Source organism: Drosophila persimilis, unplaced genomic scaffold (genome assembly GCF_003286085.1).
Source record: "Drosophila persimilis strain 14011-0111.01,24,50 unplaced genomic scaffold, DperRS2 tig00000431-arrow-pilon, whole genome shotgun sequence".
NCBI lineage: Eukaryota > Metazoa > Arthropoda > Insecta > Diptera > Drosophilidae > Drosophila > Drosophila persimilis.
Window position 1 is genome coordinate 2,164,338 of NW_020825312.1, and position 21,718 is coordinate 2,186,055.

Genomic DNA, 21,718 nt, shown 5'->3' on the forward strand with positions numbered 1-21,718 from the left:
GACAATTGAGCTGTCCGCCTGTCAGCCTGACAGCGCGCACTTTTCACGCCACCACTCGATAGTGCCGTGCCGTGCCGTGCCGCGCCGTACCGTGCCGCGCCGGATGGTGGTATTGCCATTGCCATTGCCATTTTCCGCACCGCACCGCACCGCACCCCACCCGGGGCCATTAGCTGAGGGGCTGAGGGACGCGACGCGCGTTTTATGCTGTTTTAATTGCAACATCTGTCACTGCGGTTTATGCATATATCAATTTCAAAATAGCCAGAAAATGGCAACGGCAATGATTCGAATCCGCAGCCCATGCCCAGGCACAGACCCAGGCCCAGGCCCAGGCATAAAACCCAAACCCGAGCACAACCCGAGCCGCTGCCGCCATGGAAAATGAAATATTTTCATTTTTATTATTCACTTGCACAACCCATACGGCAAAACTGTCACAACACACTCGCTCGCTCCTGGCGGCTGTCGGACTCAGTCCTCCGTTCCTCTACTTATATGACGAGGGGTTGCCCGTTGCCCCGGGTTCTGGGTCCGTGTCCGTGTCCATGTCCGGGAGAAGGGTCAGGATACGCACCACACACACACACACACACACACACACGCAACGCACAACCTTTCCCTTTTGTCATTGCTGCTGCAGTTGTTTGTGTTTTTCTGATTATTGTCATTTTCAGCGGGCTCGACTTTAATGGTTGTCAGGAAACATTAAAAATTGTCACATGAATATATCGCGCCGTTTCATAATTGAGTTCTTCATAGTACACTCACTCGCACACTCGTACTATTATGCAATGTCTGCCTGTCTCGCTCTCTGTCTGTCTGTCTATCTGTGTGTCTGGCTTATAGGAATACACGTAAGTACCTACATGTGTAAAATTGAGACATGTTTTACTCTCTCTCTCTCTCTCTCTCTCTCTCTCTCTCTCTCTCTGAGAACCCGGGGATTTTTACATTACGATTGCGGTACCACTCCACAAACTAATCAAATATCTGTAAAAACTTTCGAAAGTAAGTAAGTATTAGTAAGTAATCATTAGTTATTTGGGTTAAGAAGAGCACAAAAAAAAGCGAGTTTGTAGTTTTAACTACTTTATGCTATAACAAATCTTTGGCTCAATCGATTACCATAAATAATCAATAAAGATTTGAGTACTTGACTTTGTGAGGCCATCATTGCAGAACAGTGATCGACACGCACACATTCACATGACTTGCAGTGGGCTTGTGTGCGTGGACAGCAGCCCGAAACGGAATATGGTATTGGTCTCGGCAACTGCTGTACACGTGCATGTGAGCGGCAGCGCAGCAGCAGAGCATAAGGTAGGGCCTTGCCGACCGCTGTTCTAGAATCCGGATCCTTTCTTTGGGACTCTTCCTGATTCTTTGGGATGTGTTAAATGAAAGTTTTGGTTGAAGACGAGCTGGAATGATCTATTCTTCTCTTAAATAAAGTTTATTAGTTTTCAGTGGCGCTTTCTTTTTATAGCCGATTCTCAAAATGAGTATAGGGGTATATTAGATTTTTGGTAAAAATGGATGTGTGTAACTTCCAAAAGGAAGCGTTTCCGACCCCATTTAGGATATATGTATATTCTTGATCAGCATCAATAGCCGAGTCGATTGAGCCATGTCTGTCTGTCGCTATGAGCGCCTAGTGCTAAGAGCTAGATTAACGACATTTTGTATCCAAACTTCTGTAATATGTCACTATTACATGTATATTTCAAAATTTCGACCCATCCCCTTCTGCCACCGAAAAGGACGCAAATCTGTAGAGTTGCGGTCGCCGCCGCAACTATCATCGTTCCCCCTCGTTCTTTCTTTTAACTATCTCTTTTATTGTAAATCATTATCTCTATTTATTACACATTTATATATATATTTATTATATATTTATATTGCCAATACCTTTATATTGTTGTCTTTCGAACAAAAGAAATTATTATATGATTCTACAAATACTTGAGAAAAACCGCCAAGAAATATCGACATACCCATGGGTATATGGAGTTAATCAAATCAAATTCTGAAGAGTATTTCCTTGAATGTGGAATGCCCAAAAGAAGATTAAGTGTACTCCAAAGTTGAACAACTTATTATAGGGAATCGTAGGCTGAGCCCTTAAAAGGACTGTGTTTCTTTCTGATATAAGTTTAATTGAAAAACTCTCAAGCGTTTTGCAAACATACATCCAGCGTACAGCATATGCAGAGAGGACAACAGGGGCGGGGCCGCGGCCCAATCAGGCTGCAGTTGCTAAATGAGTTTGTCAATCAAAATGCAAATGTCAGAGCGAAGTGACATAATCCCACTCGGGAGTTGGGCTAAGTCGGGCGAGACGAGCCGAAATCCCGGTGCGAGTTAAAGCATTTGACCGCAGCCGCTGCTCCTGCTGCTCCTGCTGCTCTTCCCGCTGGCTGCCGCTCAGGGCGGGCATTTGAACAGATTCCCGTACGCAGCGATCGGTCGTACGCTCGTCCCGGGCTCGGCATCGGAAATAGCAACATATGACGAGGGCGACGACGACGACGACAACAACGACTACCACTGACGTGTGTGTACTCTCCGAGGGTTTGGCGGGAGGGGGGGACCTCAGAGACTGACTGTGAGGGATAAGGGCGATGGTGAGGGCCATGGTGAGGGTGAGGGTGAGAGCGCACGTGGGTGGGGGTGTTAAATTGCATTAATCGGCTCTCGGGCTCATCGGACGATACGACACCGTTTATGTTTTATGTGCTCATTTATAATGCGTACTGCTCATTTGGTAATGGTTCAATAATGACTGTCAGACCACTTAAAGGCTGCCAAGGACTTGTTGGCTGTTGGCTGTTGGCTGGCAGCCCTGTGGAAACCTGACATCTGCTCCGGCATTATGGTGGCCAGCGCATTTTGGGGGCAGGCAGCTTAAAGCCACTTCATCAGTACTCAGGGCGCAACACTTACCGAGCATTTGACTTTTGGACAAGTCCGCGATTTCAGCCTCACAATAAATCGGCTATTGGTTTGGAACTTGGGAAATCCTCAGCTGACAGCTGCCCCACCACCACCCACCCCACCCGATCGGGCAGGCAAACGGAGTGAATCGAAGAAGGAGCAAGCACTCTTGTAATTTCAGGCGCCACTCTCCAGGGGTCAGGAGGAAACGAAGCTGAAGCTGAAGCCGAAGCTGCAGAAAAAAAAATAAACCAAATAAATAAGTCGCAGGTTGGGAAATGGAAGAGATCCAGCCACGACTTCGATGTGACTGAGCCAGATAGACATAGACCCATAAGAGACGCAGTCAGCAGTCAGCAGTTGGCACCAACAAACAAACAAAAAAAAAAAAAAAAAAAAAAAGTAAAGAGAAAAAACAGTCATAAAAGTGAATAAGCCCATTCCCAGACCCACTCCCAGTCGAAGTTCCATAGCCATTCCCTCTCCCCAATTGCCAATTATGCCGCAGCAGCATCCCCACACCGACCAACCGACCGACCGACCGACAAGACAAACGTTCCAACTATCGACGATCGTTGGCTGCCGTCGATCCCTGTCTACGGTCGCCAGGCAGGCAGCCAAGCAGCCAAGCAGCCAAGCAGCCAGGCAGGCAGTCACCACTGACGCCAACCGGTGTGCGCGGAGACATCATCGGGCAACAGTGAGGGACAGGCGGAGGTCGGACACTAGTCAGAGACTGACTACAAGATGGCTTCCAGTGCTCGCCCGCACCAATGCGGACTCACAGGAGTCCAACCAAGTCGAATCTCTGCAGCAGTGCCACAGTCAGTGCCAGACAGACGTTCTCTTGTCGCATTCGCCGTGTCGCCGTGGCATTCGGATTCGGATTCGCATTCGCATTCGCTGAGAAGCTGCCTCAAGATATTTCATACTGTATTTTATTTAATTTGCGACGCTTATCAGGCGCCACTTACCGACGCGATCGGTGACAATTGCATACAAAATGCAGAACAACGTAAATCGGGGCTTGTGTTCGAGCTTCGAATTTACTTTAATTCTACCAGGCGATAATGGCATGCCTGGCATTCTTACAGGCCCCAGACTTACTACACCAGTCCCTCCCAAAGCTGATGGGATAATTAAACAGTTATGAGACACCCCTGGAATCCTATTGTAAATATCTATTAGATTGGCCTGCAGATTTTTTGAAGCAAGAAAACCGTTCGTAAAGTAATTCCAAATACAGGTACTCACAGGGACAGAACAGCCAGACATTTAGTACATAGATGGATTGATTCGCGAATAAGCACACATATCCCCGACTTAAAGTTTTTGGGGAATGGGAGGCATCTTTCGTACACATCCATGCGAATACAATAAGCATCTGTACTGTAAGAGAGTACGAGAATGCCGGGTATAATTAATTCGCATCTGCGAGAAGACGACGACTGAGAACTGAGGACTGCTGACTGCTGACTGCCCTGTGGGACGGCGTGCAGACAACGACACGTCTTGACATTTGCATCTTGAAATGCAAGTGAAAGATACAATCCCAATCTGTGTATCCAGATGCGCCATTGTCGCTGTCATCGTCGTCGGCAGCATCAACAACAACCCGCCGCACGCTGTGGCTTCTTTGCCAAATAGAACTCTCTCTGTGCAGATGATAAATGACGTCGATTCAACAAATTGCCACACACCACACCACACCACACAGGCATTTGGCCATTTGGCCAATTGAGAATGGAATCAACGCCAGGGCTCTGCTCTATGTGCCACATACTCGTACTCGTACTGCCACACACACTTGCTACATCTGGTGGAAGTTAACTCCCCAAAACTCCGCCTCTTGCGCCCCTTCCACAATTTGAGAATAAATTCTGGGATATTTTAAATTTACATATATTTTGTACAATGAATCGCTGCAAACATCCACAGCCTTCACACGGAATGGAATGGTATTTGACAAGTATCAAGAGCACAGCTTCAATTTTTAGTTGTTTTGAACCGTTAAAGTACTCTTAAATCAGCCAAGTATTCAATTTTATAAATATATATACGAGTAGTAATAGAGTACATTCTTTTTATGGAACGACCAAGCCCACAAATCTTTTCCAAGCCCGATTTTGAAACCACCACAAAATCGTATTCCTATCCTTATTTAATCAATAAGATATGAGTACTTATATGTATGCATGGTATTTACACATACATTTTGTTTATTCCTATTTAATCTATTATCCGTCCTAATATTTAACCCTTTGACCCATCGATTAGGGTGCTACCAGAAGTTTTGGTTCGTCTTCCAATACTTTACTCCGACCGAAGCGAGTGAGCCGGGGGTTGACGCACGAGCAAAGCACGACCTCTTTTACCGTCGATTGCAGATGTCACAGTCCCATCGTAAAACTGCAAGTGCAACTTTGAGTGGAAGTTTTATAAGAGGAACATGTTTTGTTTCACGTTTATTGATGATTTCTATACAGCAGTCACGTATTGATAACTGATGCTCTCAGCCACCAGTAAAAATTATATTTTGAGCGACTTTCTTGAGCGGTAAGAGAAGCACTTTTTAGTACATCTTCCAAATCCAGGTCTCCCATACCCTTATTGCGGGAAGCATCAGTCACAGGCCTTTCAATATAAATATATGCTTTTTCTTTTGGACCCCAATTTGTACATATGTATATAAGATGTACTGGCTTATTGTCACACCAGTCCAAACATTTCTTATCGGATAACTCCAGAAAGTGACTGGCTATTACTTATACGAGTTGTACACGATTATACGAATGATGGGTTGTGACAATTACATTTTAGCTCAATACCCAGCTCTGGCAAATCATAGAATAGCTTGGAAAAGGTGCAGAAATATTTTACTAGGTTCATCTCGTAATAGCGAATCTCAAGGGGATTTCATTATACGGAAAATTCGTAGCATAGAATTCATTTTTTTAAGAATATAGCATTCAGTGTTTTATAAATAAATCCATATAGAAAACTTCCTTGTATGGAAGTTCGTAATAGAAATGTTCGACTGATTGTCTTTCTGCAAATGAGGCTTCAAATCGCTTTGATCCTCACTTTAGTGTCTCCTCAAACCTCCATAGTTTGTCCTCGTTCCATGATCCCTTTCAAATTCTTCTCCAGCACTGCAGAAAATTATTTCGAATGTTCCCAATCTATTTATTAATTTCATAAATTCACATAACCTATACTTTTCGGCTTATTAAATTCAACTTTTACACCGCTTAAGTTAAGCCCTTGCTATGAACTACATATTTCAATTATATCTTTTTTCATTACTATCAAAGTAAATCACTCCGACTTTAAACAAAATATTTGCTCCTATGCAAGTGCAGTCTTTTGCCAATAACTTCGATAAATTATATTTAAATGTTCTTTTATTTCGTTTCTTTTATTACATCAGAAAAAACAACGGCGAACTGAAATTATATATTTCTACGGCATTGAGAATGGGGTGCTCCCGAGTTGGCTATTTTTGGATATTTAATTTCCCCCTTTAACAATAAATTTAAGAACTTTAAGATTCTCTGTGGCTCTCTTTTTCTTTTGCTATTCTTTTAACTATGTTTTTTTTTTGTCTATATCGTTATCTCCATTTATCTTTTAGTATATATGTACCTACTACAAAATTTCGTGTAATCTCTGAACTTCTTCCGGCTCGATTAATTTTTAAAAGATGTTGGTTGTATATTTAGTAGGTAAGCGAATAGGTGGTTAAGTATTGTTTAACTTCCTACTACTACCCCGCCATTTTTAAATCCGAATTTTATTATTTTTGTATTAACAATAGAAATGTTAGCATAATCGGGGAGGGGGTTCCACAGACGGCCAAACCAACCGAATTTCAACTGAGTTTTATTTCTCATAAAAGTGTTACAGCTTTTGAAAGGTTATTAAATTTATGATTTATCTGCATTAGCGTCATTTAAGATTTCACTTCTTTGTAATCCCTTTTTTTCCATTTAACGAAACCTCTTGTCAAATCTCTGGTATGACTGTCAGCTGGAAGGAAAATCCGGCCCCCTAGTGCCACATATTAATAGGCCTATTAAGATAGAAATAAAATGTTTATATAATAGTATCTTCGCAGCACATATAGTTAAAACTCAATATAAACATAATTAAATTTGATTTAAAGAAACCAATTGCACGAGTAAAGTATCAGCCAGAGTTTTGTAGGGCTGCCGTATCAGCGACCTTTTTTATGTCTACAGCCAGGGATGCCCGCTTCACACAAATGTCTGTCAGCCCCTGGTAGCTGTGTTTTTGTTTGTGTCGTGTTTTTTGTTATTGAAAAATAAAAATTGCAATTAAAAGTGTATGCAGCACGTGAAATGGAACTACCGAAAGAGCTTTCCATTGCGGAGATACGCAACTACATGCTGGTGAACGAGTGCAAGGTGACAAACCACGCGTTGGTGAAGCATTTCAAGAAGTTTCTCACGCATCCACAAAGCCAAAGTGAGTCATTGGGCAAATACATAGAGTGTGTTGTGTGTTTCTATGACCTGTTGCATACCACATACAATGCGAGCGAGTTTCGGCAATTGCAATGCGTAATTATATTATAATTGCATTTCAGACGAGGCGCGCAGGCGATTCAAGACATATGTGACGCTGCTGTCGACTATCAAGAACGAAAACAACCAAAAGTTTCTAATTCTGCGCAAGAAGTACCTAAATGAGTGCCCCACCGATGAGGCGGTGGAGCGTGCCGTGGCCGCCGCCAACAACGGCCCGGAACCCTCCAGTCCCGGCGGTGGCTCCATCACATTCGAGGGTGGCAGCCTCGCCTCCCCGATGCGGCAGCCACCGCCGTACAAGCCACCGCCCATGGTAACGTCGCCTTCTGCTGGCGTCGCCGTGCACAAGGTTCAGCAGGACAACTATCGGGAGTGCGTGGACGAGTTCACAGCGGCCATACAACGTATTGATCCAGCCCGTCTGGAGCGGCAGCCTGCCACCAAAACAGAGGAAGATGCTGCCACCAGCCAGGAGCAGCCCCCATCCGTCAGTGGATCCGTGTCGCGATCCAATTCCGTGGATGAGACCGGCAACAAGGAGAACATACCCAGATTCTCATTCTCGTCGGGCGCCTCCACAGACAGCTCGGCCGCTGAGAAAGTCTCCAGCAATGAGGCGGACACCGCAGAGAATCCCATGAGCGTGAAGGAGGCTACGCGCAAGTTCAACCGGATGGCATCCGAGGAAGAGGCCAAGATCATTTCGCCGCCAGCCAAGAAAAAGCCAGAGAAGGTGAGTAGCCAGAACCGGTTAAAGCGTATTAGCCCTCTTTTTCATGCCGCTTGTGCAATGCGGGTGTGTGTCTGTGTGAGCCCTGCTTCTTTTATGGTCAACGGGAATGGGAATGAGAATGAGAATGGGAACGGGAATGAGAACGGTGCTAAGTGCAGGCACATGCTTTGGGGCCGCACTGTTTATACAATTTGTTCCATTTCCTGTGAGAAACGCTTCGGATTCTGTGGAAAGCTTCACCTTCAAATGCGACGTTTTTTTGTTTTTTGTCCCCTGGCCTCTTTTGATTAATTATGTAGGAATCGTTTCATAATAGCTCCAGCTGCCGCTGCCGCTGCCGCTGCCACTGCCAGAATGTGCATGAATGCAAAACAAGAGCTTGGATTGGACCACTACAAATCAGAGGCAGATTAGATCTGGCCCTACTTATAGGGGGTCGGGTCGGGACGGGACGGGACCCGCCAAGCGTCTCGCAATTATTGCTCTCCCGTCCGTCAAAAGCTGGTGCGTCCCAGGCCTAGATGTGTGCCACCTCATGTGGAACTGCTGGCTGGGGCTAGCACTGGGTCTGGTCTGGGGCCTTAGACTGCTCCCCAAACTGTCAGCCGTGTCAACAATTCTCAGAGCCATGTCACGAACTGCCACCAGCACACTCGAATTGAATAAATCCATTAATTTTATTAGTGGACAATATAAATGTAAGTCTCTCACAAAAGTACATGCGCCTGCATCGTTCACTTTTTCTTTTTTTTCTTCTTTTTCTGCCTGTCGTCCGTCCGTCCGTCCGTCCGTGCGTCCGTGCGTCCCTCCCGACTATTGTCGCCGCGCGCGCATTCGGTCCCGATGCTCGACATGTGTATATGCATGTTGTACAGACAGCACATGTACTCGAGTGTATTTAGTATTTAGTAACTTGCTCTTTGTCCATCATCAACTATCCACGACGACACTTTTCGACACTGGCATTTTGGCATTTTGGCATTTGAGCAGCGGACAGGGGACAGTGGACAGCGCACTATGGTCCGAACGACCACTTTTGTTGGCCAAAATTAATAACTCCCGAACGGAACAAGATTTTTTCATTTAGTTTTTTTTATTGGATACATATAATCAATAAGAAATGGATTTAAGAAAAAAAATGGGTGTGGCACCGCCCCTTTTTTTAATAATGCATATTTAAATTTTTAGTTATAGTGAAAAAAAGTATTAAGCATATTTTATTTAAGAAAACGGCGTTGCACGACTAAAAAAAATTTTGATTTAAATAAAAATAAAATCGTTTAAAGGTTTCCGTAAATTATTGCCGAAATCCTTGTCTAGAAGCAAGGTTAACGCCTCGTTAAGTGAGATATGTGCCGGCTTTCCGACTGGGTCCTGTACAGCCTTACGAACTTAGTTAGCATATTTGGACATAAAGATAAATGTATTATAACAAAGGCTTGTGGCCAATCCACATATTTTCGTTCAAACATCTTTGAATTTTACCGGCATTTGTTCCGGTATGTTGCCAAACAGTAACAAATTTTCATGCTGGTATCTTCAAAAGCTTTATTAATTTCATATGATATGTCGCCTTAAGATCCGTTTTCAAATAATTGATAATTTTACCCTTCTCTGAATTCCATTCGGCAAACAAATCTGCATTTTCGAATTTGAGGTTATGCTCTATTAATGCAAATTCCAAGAATTGTGGTAAAAAGTGGCATTTCTAACTATATACATTTCAAAAAGAATTTATTAATCTACGACACAGAAAAGGTTTCAGGGTGGGACTAGGTAGGACTCACTTAGTACACCTTTTCAAAAATTAGTTTTCATTACAAGTTGGCACATGTTGAAGGCCTCACTTTAACCTTCAATTACGAAGACATCAGAACTACTAGATACAGTTAAAAACTCAAAACACGTAGTAAGAACCCGACAGATTAAGATTCATCAAAAAAATTTAATCACGTCTTGGCGTTTTTCAATTTTTGAGATATCTAAAGTGGTTATTAATTTGCCACTTTTTCCCTTCACGTGCTTTACTATAAAAACAGTTGGGTTGCACAGCTGATTTTGCGAATGTGGCGCCATCTATGGAAATTTCTGGTACGCAGATTTAATGGTCGATCTTTTTCTAATGCAGAGCGATCAAAACCAGGTTTCAGTTTTGACTTTGAAAAATTAGGTTTTGGCCAACAAAAGTGGTCGTTCGGACCATAGTGCAGCGGGCTGCTGGGGCCGGCAAGCACTTTTATGGCCACCCCCAAAAAGCGTATTTGCCAACAAAAATGTACACAAAAATGTACATACACGTTCCCCTCCCCTCGCGCACGTACTCAGATCTGAAAATCGGTGTTCCCCGCTGTTTCACAAACGGATAAAACTAGAAATCTTTGGAAAGGGACCGAGAGGCGCTACTGCATGACGCGTGACACTTGTAAACGAACTGAACGCTTACATCCAGGGAAGATATGTAAATATTAACCTAATGATCGAGGAAAATAAGAACTAAACAGATTCGAACAATCGGGAACCTATACCACAATATATTTTATACGTAAGAGCCAGAATTGGTGTCTGTCCTTTTGGTTCGTAAAAGTGTATAGGAGGGGGGATCTCTCTATGAAGTTTGCTCGCACTTTTCATGAGACAGAGCGGAGAGAAGAACCTCTACCGTTTGTTATGTTCTAATGTTACTTTTTGCACTCCGTTTATCCTCCTTCCACCTAAAGACTTATTGTATTTGATTTTTTAAATATTTTATCGGTTCTCTGTGTCTCTCGTTTCACACCAACACCACCTGTGTTGCTATCTCGCTTACCTCCACCACTGCACGAGGAAGAGAGTGTGAGTGATGGAGAGAGAGAGAGAGAATGAGTATGATCGTGGAATCGGTTGCGTAGCCACTCTAAATGGTGGCTTCAGTCTACATTCAGACTATAATAATAATCCGATCTGATTGAGTGTTGGCGATCTGGTAGATATGATCATTCTCTACGATTCATGACTTCGTCTTGCATGCCCCTGATGACAGGAGTCTGGATATAAAGTTTGGTTGCTCTAGCTCTTATAGCTCCTGAGATCTGGGTGGAAGGACGAACAGACATGGCTATATCGACTCGGGTATTAACGCTTCCTTCGTGGTATATCCCTAAACTCTTCGAGTACTGGGCATAAAGAGATCTATTCATGAAAATCAATGACAAATACGAATACTCATTCCCGCATTTGGATTTTCCATGTGATGATTTGTTAAATGAAATGAAATTCTTTTTAAATGTAGGCGGTATCTAACGAAAAGTTCCGACCACAAGTGGGACAAAAATCATACATATTGTATGTACCAGTATGTATATTTTCTCTCTAGATTTTCTCGCAGACCATTCAGAGTAAAACATAAAAAAATGCAGACAATCCCCTCCACTCGCACTATGGAGTCCATATACATACCTACTATATTTGTACGCCTGATTTTCTAGCATGTTCATACGCAGATACCAATTTAGAAATACAAATAAATGCCTTGGAAATTTGTCAAGCGTTACGGGAACAGGAACATAGTTTCTTAGTTAATTTTACAAGCTATAGAAGAGGAGAGAGGAGAGCAGTGGAGTGGAGAGATGGAGGAAGAACAATTGCGCAGAGTTGTCAAACAACTGTCAACCACTTAGACCTGTCAATCATGAAATTTAGAGTTGAAAAATAATATCCCTCGAGCATAAATCATCCGAATTGTCGGCAAAGACGAATGATATGCCATCCCATCCCCCATCCCCCATTCTCCATTCTCCATCTGAAACATGCATAGAAGATGATGCTCTTGCAGCAGTGGATGTACATCAAAATGAGATTGTCAACGGCACGTCAAATGCCATAAAATCCCACTAAAACATCGAGAAGAAGGCCTTAACTTAAGTGCCTATTTGTACAGGCGTTCTTCGGACATGGACAAGCCCATGAGATACGCTCTGTATCCTCTGTATCTGTATCTCCAACAAAAGTATCACCAGTTGCAACTTTGATTTTCTCACGTATTTCTTGTTTCCGGACTTAAGAGTTGTCCCTAAATTTATGCACAGAAAACATACAAATACTCGTACAATATGAAATGTAAAAGTTATAATATATGTAACAGGCGGACTTTTGCAGTCCGATAGAAGGGAACGGAATGGTCTCCAGGTCATTATTTATTTGTAGTACTCCCCATCACGGAGGTGCAATAGTGGTAGAACTATTGAAGGGGGGGATGGATACTTTTGTAAGCGCCTACAACATGTTAACAAATTGATTCGCTAACAAGATTCCCATCATTCCATCTCTCGCATCTCTCTGTGGCGCCAACAGTCCTAAGGCAATTATTCGAATTCAGTTGTAAGACAATATTGGGATAGGTTTGATGGATGTTCCCCGCCGTTCCCCTCGAAAAACGAAAACTAATCATCGCAGGGGAAAGGGCCAAAAGAAAGTGCCACCTCATGTTGGTCAGAATTTTGTGCTGGATCGGAGATCCACGATCGGAGAGGCGCCAAATGCCAGACCCCAGACCCCAGACGACAGGCACTGGGGAGCAAGTGGAGTACGAGAGTAGGGGTTTACGGGTGTACGGGAGTACGGGGGTACGGGAGTAGATCCATCAAAATCGACGCCCTGGCAGCGCTGATCAATTAAATTCGTTTCGATCGTTTTTAATTATCCCGATGATTTTGCATTTAATCCGCTCACTCAGCAAGCATTGATTAATTTATTTCCCAGCAAGCTGCTTTCAAACGGGGGCTTTTTTTCCAAAAAACAAAAAACTAATATTGATCGTAGACTATTTTAAACGAAGTTTGATTGATTGATGGAAGGTAGAAGATGGACTGGCCTTAAAGAGATAGTTTGGCTTCAAATAAAAGGTCCCTTTTAGTTGAAAATCCTCCTCCCCCTTGAAGCAAAAGGCAACTATCAACAACAGCCCCAAACCCGAATGCAGCATCAAACAAACCACATTTATTCTTATTAAAATACCGGGGCTGGGCCGGGCAGGACAGGCACCTCAGTGGATACCAATATATCCCAATATGCATATAAAACTTTCACATCCCAAACCCGAATCCGAGCCCGAATCCGAGTTCGAGTCCGAGTCCGAATCCCACCGACCCACATCAGGGCGGCACTGGCAAACCCTTTGGATGGAAACAAGTTGGTGAAACATGTTAACACAGCCAATAAGCAGCAATAGAAATTAGTTAGGCAAAGCTATTCTCATCACGGGCGGCGGTGGCACTGGTGGTGGTGGCGGTGGTGGCCTCGGTGGCCATCGGGCGGCCAGAAGACCACAAAGGACCCAATTAAAAATGTAAGGAAACAAACCAAAAGTTGTTATTGCTGTTAAACAACAACGAAACTGTGTCCCGAAGCGGTTAAATATACAACAGCAACAATTTCTACCCGTCGAGGACGTGGAGCGTCAATGGGGCAGAGTTGGAGTCGCCCCCGCAGCCGGGGAGTACGACATCATTCTGCTCGGAACGGACAGAGCTCCGTTTGGATGCGGGGATGGCGAACACGACCATTTTGTGGTCCTCGGGTCCGTCCCGGCTTTCAAGGGTGGCAGCCAAAGGTAAGATACGGAAGGCAAACGTAAACACAGGAGGAACATGCTTTGGTCATGGCCCAGAGCCAGAGCCAGAGTCAGTGGCAGTGGCAGTGGTATTGGCAGACCTGGGCACGGCAAGGGACAACAACGGGCCAGCATTGTGATATAATATCGGGGCATAAAGGGACACAGGACATAAGAAAGCTGGCCAACAAACAAGCGATTGGGGAGAAATGAGAAAAATAGACAAGGGGACAACCAGAAGCAGGCACTGGCACTGGCATTGGAGCTGCAGCTGGAGCTGGTGGAGTTCCAGTTCGAGTCCGAGTTTCCCCATAAAAAAGGCAACATAAATATACCCTCCCATCCCCATGGGTGGGTGGGGACTCGGTTCGGTTTGGTTTGGTTTGGTTTGGTTCTTTTGTTTAGCATTGACATGGCCACTTTGCCAGGGGCTTTACGAGTACGAGTTCGAGGACGAGGACGAGGACGAATACGAGTTTTACCGTGTCGTTCTGTCGTTCGGCTGCTCGGGTGCGGGTGTGGGTGCGGGGTGCTCGGCATTTTGCAAATGGCGACCAACTGGCGTTACCTGCGCGAGGACTACGAACGGGTATGCGGGAGGCGGCAGGCGGCAGGCGGCATGTGGTATGCCCACGGGAACTACTATTCCGTGTGCGTTCGCGCACGACCCGTAATTGGAGAAACGTGGTCGGGTACGGCACGGTACGGGAGACTCTCCTGAAGTCAAGTGGCGTGCAAATACAGGCGCACGCGTTGCGGCATCCTTCGGCTAAATGCGGCATTCAAATGGTCTCTCCCCCTCCCCCCCTATTTATTATCTACTGTTACTGTACTGGCGCTTGGACGGGGGCGGGTGGATGTGGATTGTTTAGGTAAAATCCCGCGATGCGTATGATGCTCCTGCTCCTGCTTGGTCCTTGGTCCTTGTTTGCTTCGCGAACATAATGCGAATGGGATAATTAGTTGCCGAAATGTGTTCCGCGGCTCGTAAATATGAGGGCACACATGTCGACTGTGTTGTCTTCCCCGCTCACACACACACACACACACACACACACATGTGTGTTTTATCTGCCTCTGCAACCGCCCCCGTTGCAATAATTAGAGAGAGCTCATTACGAGTCAAGTAAATCACGGAACTCGAACAACAACCAAAAAAACGGAGAGGAATGGTGTGGAGGTGGGGGTTGGGTTGGGGGTGAACGGAAGGAGGAACAACTTTCGTTTGAGTTTCGAGATCCTCGAGCTCTATTTCACTTAACAGAAGAAAGCAGAAACAGAAACAGAAACCCCATCTCGCACTTAGTGCCGCCGCCTCAAGGCGCGTGCCCTAATAAATAAAAATTATTACCTTCATAATTATGGAAAGAACATCGGCAATGGGCGCCCGTCCCGGCCCTGCCCTGCCCGGCCCGGCCCTGCCCCGTCGTCGGATGCGTGAGCATAATTACCATCCAGCTTTTACACCCATGTCTGTAGCAGCAGCACCCCAACCCAACCCCAACCCTCGCAGGAACATCCCCATATGCAGATCCACACATCCATTGGATGCCACACAAGAGTTTTTCGGCGGTGGGAGGGGAAACGGAACAGAACGGAACGGAACGGAACGTATGGGTGTGTAAATTAGAATCGTGTATTCCGAAAGACGGCGACGACGACGACTGTGTGTCGAGTGTGTGTGTGTGTGTTGGCGTTAATGCTCTCAATGGGCTTTCTATGTTTTATTCCCGGTTCATGCCGATGTTTTTTTTCTGTTTTTCATTTTTTTTTCTGCTTTTCTCTGTTTTTACCACTTTGGTGTCTACGCCCCCAGAAACATGTATAATTAATTTATGCCTCCTCTGGTTCCCGTTTCACTGTTTCAGTATCTGTATCTGTATCTGTTTCGGTTTCTGTGTGTGTGTCTTTCAGCAATTAATTGAGGAGAAGGATTCGCCCGAAGTCACAATGGCGCATCCCAAGGCAAAGGAGTGGATTGTCTCGATGGCGAAGGCTAATTACCAAGAGCTGGCCAAGCTGGCCAGCGAGTACCCCGAGCTGGTGAAGCTGCAGGTGAGTGTGTCCCTAGCCAAGGACCATGCCCAAACAGGGCCACAGTGGGCCGGTCCCTGTGCTCTGCTCTAACAAATACGACAAGTACAAACTATTCATAAGCATTAATTACGACAAATTAAGCAGCGAACGCGTTGTTTTTTGCCATGTCGAACAACACTTAAAAATGCGAGGAAAATACTGAAAATACATATAATAGCGACGACGCGACGACTGTCAGGCAAAAGCGGGCAACAGCGGGACAGGCGGGTGAAGCGGGCCAAGCGGGGGAAGCGGGCCAAGCGGGTATGGCATGGCATGGCCAGCCGGGGCGACAATTAATTGTGAAATATGTTTCCAACATTTTTAGCACTTGTAGCGCATGTTAAGAAGTGGGCGTGAGCGAACGCCACAGCGCGGGCATAGATCTCGCCATAGATACAGATACATAATAGATATAGATACAGACGTAGACGTAGACGTAGACGCGGACGCGGACGTGGACCCAAACCGCCATTGGGCAGGCGGTGACGAATGACACGGCGGCTAAGTAGTTTGCGGAAAAGGATCTGCCAGGCAGACACACCATTTCCATTTATCACAGTGCTGTCTCTAACCATTTTATCCCTTAAATAAACCATTTTTAAGAATAAATAATGACCCAATAAACTGTCAGTGGGTCTTAAATGTGAATATTTGGATAATATCTGTGGAAACTTGCAGGCGTAAATTGACTAAAATTCTATGGTGTCCAAACTTGAATTAAATATAAAAATCTCCTTTAAAATGCTTAACACTAAATATTAAAATTTTTTTTTTTTGAGAGACTAACAACAAATATATACTTATATCTAATATTTACCTTCATACATATATATTATTTAATTAATCAAAATTAATTATTTAGAGTACGGCTTTATTGCTAGGTAGGGAGGTCCCTTCGCCGGATTCGTGTAGGGCTACTTTGCTTTCATCTTTAACAGATCCTACATTTAAGTCTTTATGAATATTGTCATTCCGTATTTACCATGGTTCCTCAGTAAGAGTTCACAGTATCTTCAATTGAGTCCTCTGAATTCTTTCCATATTACTAGCCCTAAATAAAATTATATTCAGAAACTCTTTCTTTTATTCTCTTTTTCAGAAATGCAATTGCCTTTTTTTTTATTTAATAAAAATATATAGTAAATAATAATATTAAATCCATGCGCATTCCAAAGACCTTCATGTGATTTTCGCTCCGAACCTTTTAGAGCAATTTCTTTATGATATTTCTTGCAGGCATAGTTTCCGCGTATTTCCCAAAAATACATAATTACAATGGAAAAATGCCCCATTAAATGGTGATAAATACACTGATAAAGAAACTAGGTTTCTTCGCTTCCGATCGTCCCCTTTAAAATGGTGTTGCAACACCCACAAGTGGCGGGATCTCCATATTTACAGTCCATAGACCAGATACCTGGTCGTTTATCACTCATATTTATTGGTATGCTCATATTAATTTATGATATGTATGTGACCCCACACTCCAACTGGAACAAAGCGGAAAAAAAAACAGAAGAAAATAAACGAGGAGCGATTCTCGAGGGGTCGCCCCAAATGAGACATAGAAAAATGAGTTACGCTCGCGACATCTTAAAATTCAGAGATTGCTGCGGAGCTGAGTACGGGGGGAAGGAGGGAGGGGGGAGGGGGAAGGGGAACCCACTGTGAGAACTCAATACATGCCACAGATTTCGCTGAATGAGGCAAAGGCCAGGGCAGGCCAGGCCACACCACACCACAGCACAGTCGCCTGCTCGCTCATGTTGCTGTGGTGTCTCTCAATTAGATGAAATTTTCGGTCATGCCCGGGGTATTTATGTCCCATATCCACTACTGTGGCAGAGGCTGATGCTGATGCTGATGCTGATACTGGGGCGTCGGCCTCGTCGTAAGATGATTTATGTCCACCGCAGACTAACATGGGCCCTACGTCTGCCGCGAAGGCGTGGTATATTATGTTTTTAAGCGAACTAATTGCCGTACAAATGCACTGTTCCCGGAAATAATGAATTCCGCACGTTGTATGAGTGCGAATGCCACTGCGACTGCGAGTGCCAGTGCCAGTGCCAGTATCTGCTGCAAATCTGCAGAGCCATAAGTGCAATCAATTAATGAGCGTGCATCCCGCGGCCGCAGCCCCAGCCCCAGTCCCAGCCCCAGCCAGCGAGCCACCAAGAGTGTCAGCCCCCAGGCCGGGAGCTCATTTGCGGCGCTTCCAATTCCTTGAATCACTGAAATCGCAACGAGACGGAAATAGCCATAAATCAGTCCGCAATTGCCGCTTAACCTAATGCCTCGGGTGTTCCATCGCGGGGTCCCAGCGAATTCTTTATGCGATCGTACCCCTTAGCATTGGCGTTGGAGAACGCCCAGGAAACTTTGCATTTTGCAAATGATTCGGGTCCGGTCCTGTGTAAAATATGAAATGTTCACACGCACATCTCAATGAAGATTTTTGACTGCCAACTGACTGGCTGACTGGTGGCTTATTATAGCTACTGTCCATACAGTTTTATACTTTTGAAATCAAACTAAGGAGCACTTCTACTTCATAGTGAGAGCTACATATCTATCGAGTCTGGTTTATACGGCGTAGCATTATACGGGCATTATACGGAAATGTGTTTCCTTCGCTACCCTGGAAACCCTTATCGGCGGGACTCGTGTCGAACATAAATAGACCTGGACATGTATTTTGTTTTTGCATTCTCGGGACCGAGAAAGCACGTACCGTAGAGTAAAAGCTATCTATGAAGTTTGGCTTATAAAAAGCTCTTAAAATGATGGAATAAGTCGCCTAGAAACATACGAACATGCTGATCAGGAAATGTGTTTCCTTCGCTACCCTGGAAACCCTTATCGGCGGGACTCGTGTCGAGCATCAATAGACCTGGCCATGTATGTTGTTTTTGCATTCTCGGGACCGTTCAAAGAGCTATCTATGGAGTTTGGTTTATACAAAGCTCTTCAACTGATGGCATAAATTGAAAATAAACCTCCGGACGGACGACTGTTCATGCTGATCCGGAAGGTGCTTCCTCCTGCCCACATATACATATTTATACGTACGTAGTGCTCCACGAGAAACCATATCGATATGCAGATAGTGGATGCCGCATGCACATGTCCAACATTTCTGTACGTACGGGAATCCATAGTCCCACCTATGGCAGATGGGAGATCGGGGGAAACCCCAAATATGTATGTACATTTTCACCAGTCATCAGGCTACATGCGGCAAAAACAAAAACAAGAAATATTTTTAATTTGAATAAGTAATTCGTACAACAGGCAAATCAAAAAAGAAAAAAGAAAAGGAAAAACAAGTCGAAACAAATGCGAAACAAGGAAAATTCAATTTACCCGCATGTCAAGCCGAATTGCCGGCTAGGTCAAACACGTTGATGGATGGATGGATGGATGGATGGTTGGATGGTTGGTTGGGTGCATGGCTGACCGAATGGAAGGGAGACGCCATAACGATACCCAGAGACCGGAGACCAGAGACCACACCACACCAGACCAGACCAGACCAGACCAACACCGGCAACGTCGACAAGCTCAAATTGCAAAACGGTGCAGCTTGTCTATTGGGGCGGGTCCCATCGCTGACCCAACCGGCCCCCAGAGCCGTTGAAACAATAGACACACACACACACACACACACACACACACTCGATGCTGGTATGGACAGGAGAATGTTTCGCGACCCACACTCACACCCGTGGCTCCCGTGGTACCTGGATGAGATGGAAGGAACAACAGCGGACACGAGGCATACCTCGGTGAAAGTACACACATGGACACACACACACACACACATACACAAGATACACGCAGACATAGGCAAAAGTTTTTAATTAATACAAAACTTGTAACATTTTATAAGCCGCTACTACAATATTAGCAGCGACTGGCGTTTTGAATGTGACTAGACGAGCTCACAAATACTCGCAGTAGTCATGTAGGGATATACATGGCATATACCATATAGGGCTTACATAGGGCATTCCATCAACTCATTCTAAGGCCAGCAGGCAGGCAGGCAGGCCATGGTTCTGGCTCTGGCCCAGGTGGACTATTTAACTGAATTCAAATGTGCATGTCCGTCCCCTCTCCACTCTCCCTTACGCTCTTACGCTCTTACCCAAAGTCATGTCCATGACTGTGCATCCTCTCACGCCTCACGCCTAACGCCTAACCCTAACCCTTACCCCTAACCCTGCGCCATGGTACGAGTGTTGCCAGTGCTTGATTGCTGATGTCGTATGCCAGAAATTTAATTAAACTTTGGATACAAACCGGACAAGCCCATACATACCCCCCACCAATCGCCAACCGCCAACCGCCAACCACCATTAGGTCTCTGTAGCTAGGAACATGTGCAGCCCATGGACTTGGTCCTAAGAGTGCTTTGTTTTGATCGTTTTATTGGCCAACTAATAAATACCATAGAACTTTCTTGCCAAGAAAGCCAACCAGAGATCCCCCTTTGACAAATGAAAATAAACTGATTAAAAACTCAAGAAGTGATATCTTCAAAGTCCTCCCAAAAGGCAATCGGCAATTCCCTTCATGGCCCACATGACCATGAACTTTTCAACAGGTCGTCGTCGACGGAGGCAATAAAACGTCTGACACCTTTGACAGTCGCTGCCGTATAATCCCCGTATATGCTCGCACATATATTCTTACGTACAGACGTATATGTCATCGGCATTGGTGGCGCCTTCTGCCAACCAAGTGGCATATGATTCCCTCAGCGCTGAAACATCAAACCAGCGGCATGCATGGCGGCGGCGGCGGCACCGGCGGCTTGTGTGAAAGATACGTCGGACGCCGGGGAAGCGGTGGCAGCGGCAGCGGCAGCGGCAGTAGTAGTGTGTCATTAAACTGAGGTGACAATTCAATCAGCAATCCGACAAAGCAACACCGGCGCAAACGGCTTCTTGTCCGTCAAATGAGTCTTTCCGCGGAGGAGGAGTCTTTCCAGAAATCCAAATCAAATGTGTTTACGACCTACCCCCTACCCCGTGCCCCTTTCCCTGCCCGTGCCCCAGCCCCTGCCCCTGCCCCTGGCCCTGGCAGCGGGCACAAAGGCTAGCGAAAGGTCCTCCACGTTGGTGGCTCAATTTTATGTTCGCTCGGCAGCTATTAAATTTAATTGGAGCTCTGCTTGTCATCAACAAAAAATAAAAATAAAAATATATATATTCCGTGAAAGCAAACAACGGTGACAGTGACAGTGCCCTGCCCGCACTTTATGCCGCTTGTGGCTTTATATTTAGTTATGCTGCAGTTAAGAAAGAGCTCACTCGGAGTAATGGTGGTGGAATAATATTGTCAGTTGACATGCGAAAGGATTTCCCTTCTGGGAAAGAGTCGCAGTTGCGTCGCCGTGTCATCCGGCCCGTCCATGCCCGTCCCGGTGCGGTACGGGTACGGGTACGGGTACGGGTGCTCCACACATAAAACTGCATTTAATTGTTCTTGTCGTAAATATTCTTTGAAGTTGCTCTCTGATTTAGGTCATGGGCCAGTCCGAGCTGATGCATGTTTGTACATGTTCTTTGATACGTTATTGGCCAATAACGAGAGCCCACTACTGACAGATCTATCGATAGAAGAATATTCTGAAACGCTTTAGAAATTCACGAAATCCCCTCTCGCATGGCGAGCTTGTAATTGATCTGTCCAATAAAACGTGTAGATTCCGATCTATTTTGATTTATGGATCTGCAACACGATCAAATCCAGTGGAGAAAATAAGCGCCTCAGCCCCAGTCGAAGCCCCAGTCTCAGGCCCAGTCTCAGCCTCGGTCTCAGTCT

The 21,718-nt window shown here is 45.1% G+C and overlaps 1 protein-coding gene across 2 annotated transcripts in view; it reads left to right on the forward strand.

Annotated features, from left to right (window-relative positions):
* Positions 1–7,259: 7,259 nt before the first annotated feature.
* The window catches only part of LOC6595962 (ankyrin repeat domain-containing protein SOWAHC), a 36,033-nt gene continuing 21,574 nt past the window's right edge, over positions 7,260–21,718 (forward strand). For both annotated transcript variants that reach the window (XM_026989685.1, XM_026989687.1), the window contains exons 1-3: positions 7,260–7,425; positions 7,547–8,220; positions 15,722–15,862. In XM_026989685.1, the coding sequence (XP_026845486.1) occupies positions 7,299–7,425; positions 7,547–8,220; positions 15,722–15,862 (942 nt within the window). In that variant the 5' untranslated portion in view covers positions 7,260–7,298. The remainder of the gene's footprint in view (positions 7,426–7,546; positions 8,221–15,721; positions 15,863–21,718) is intronic.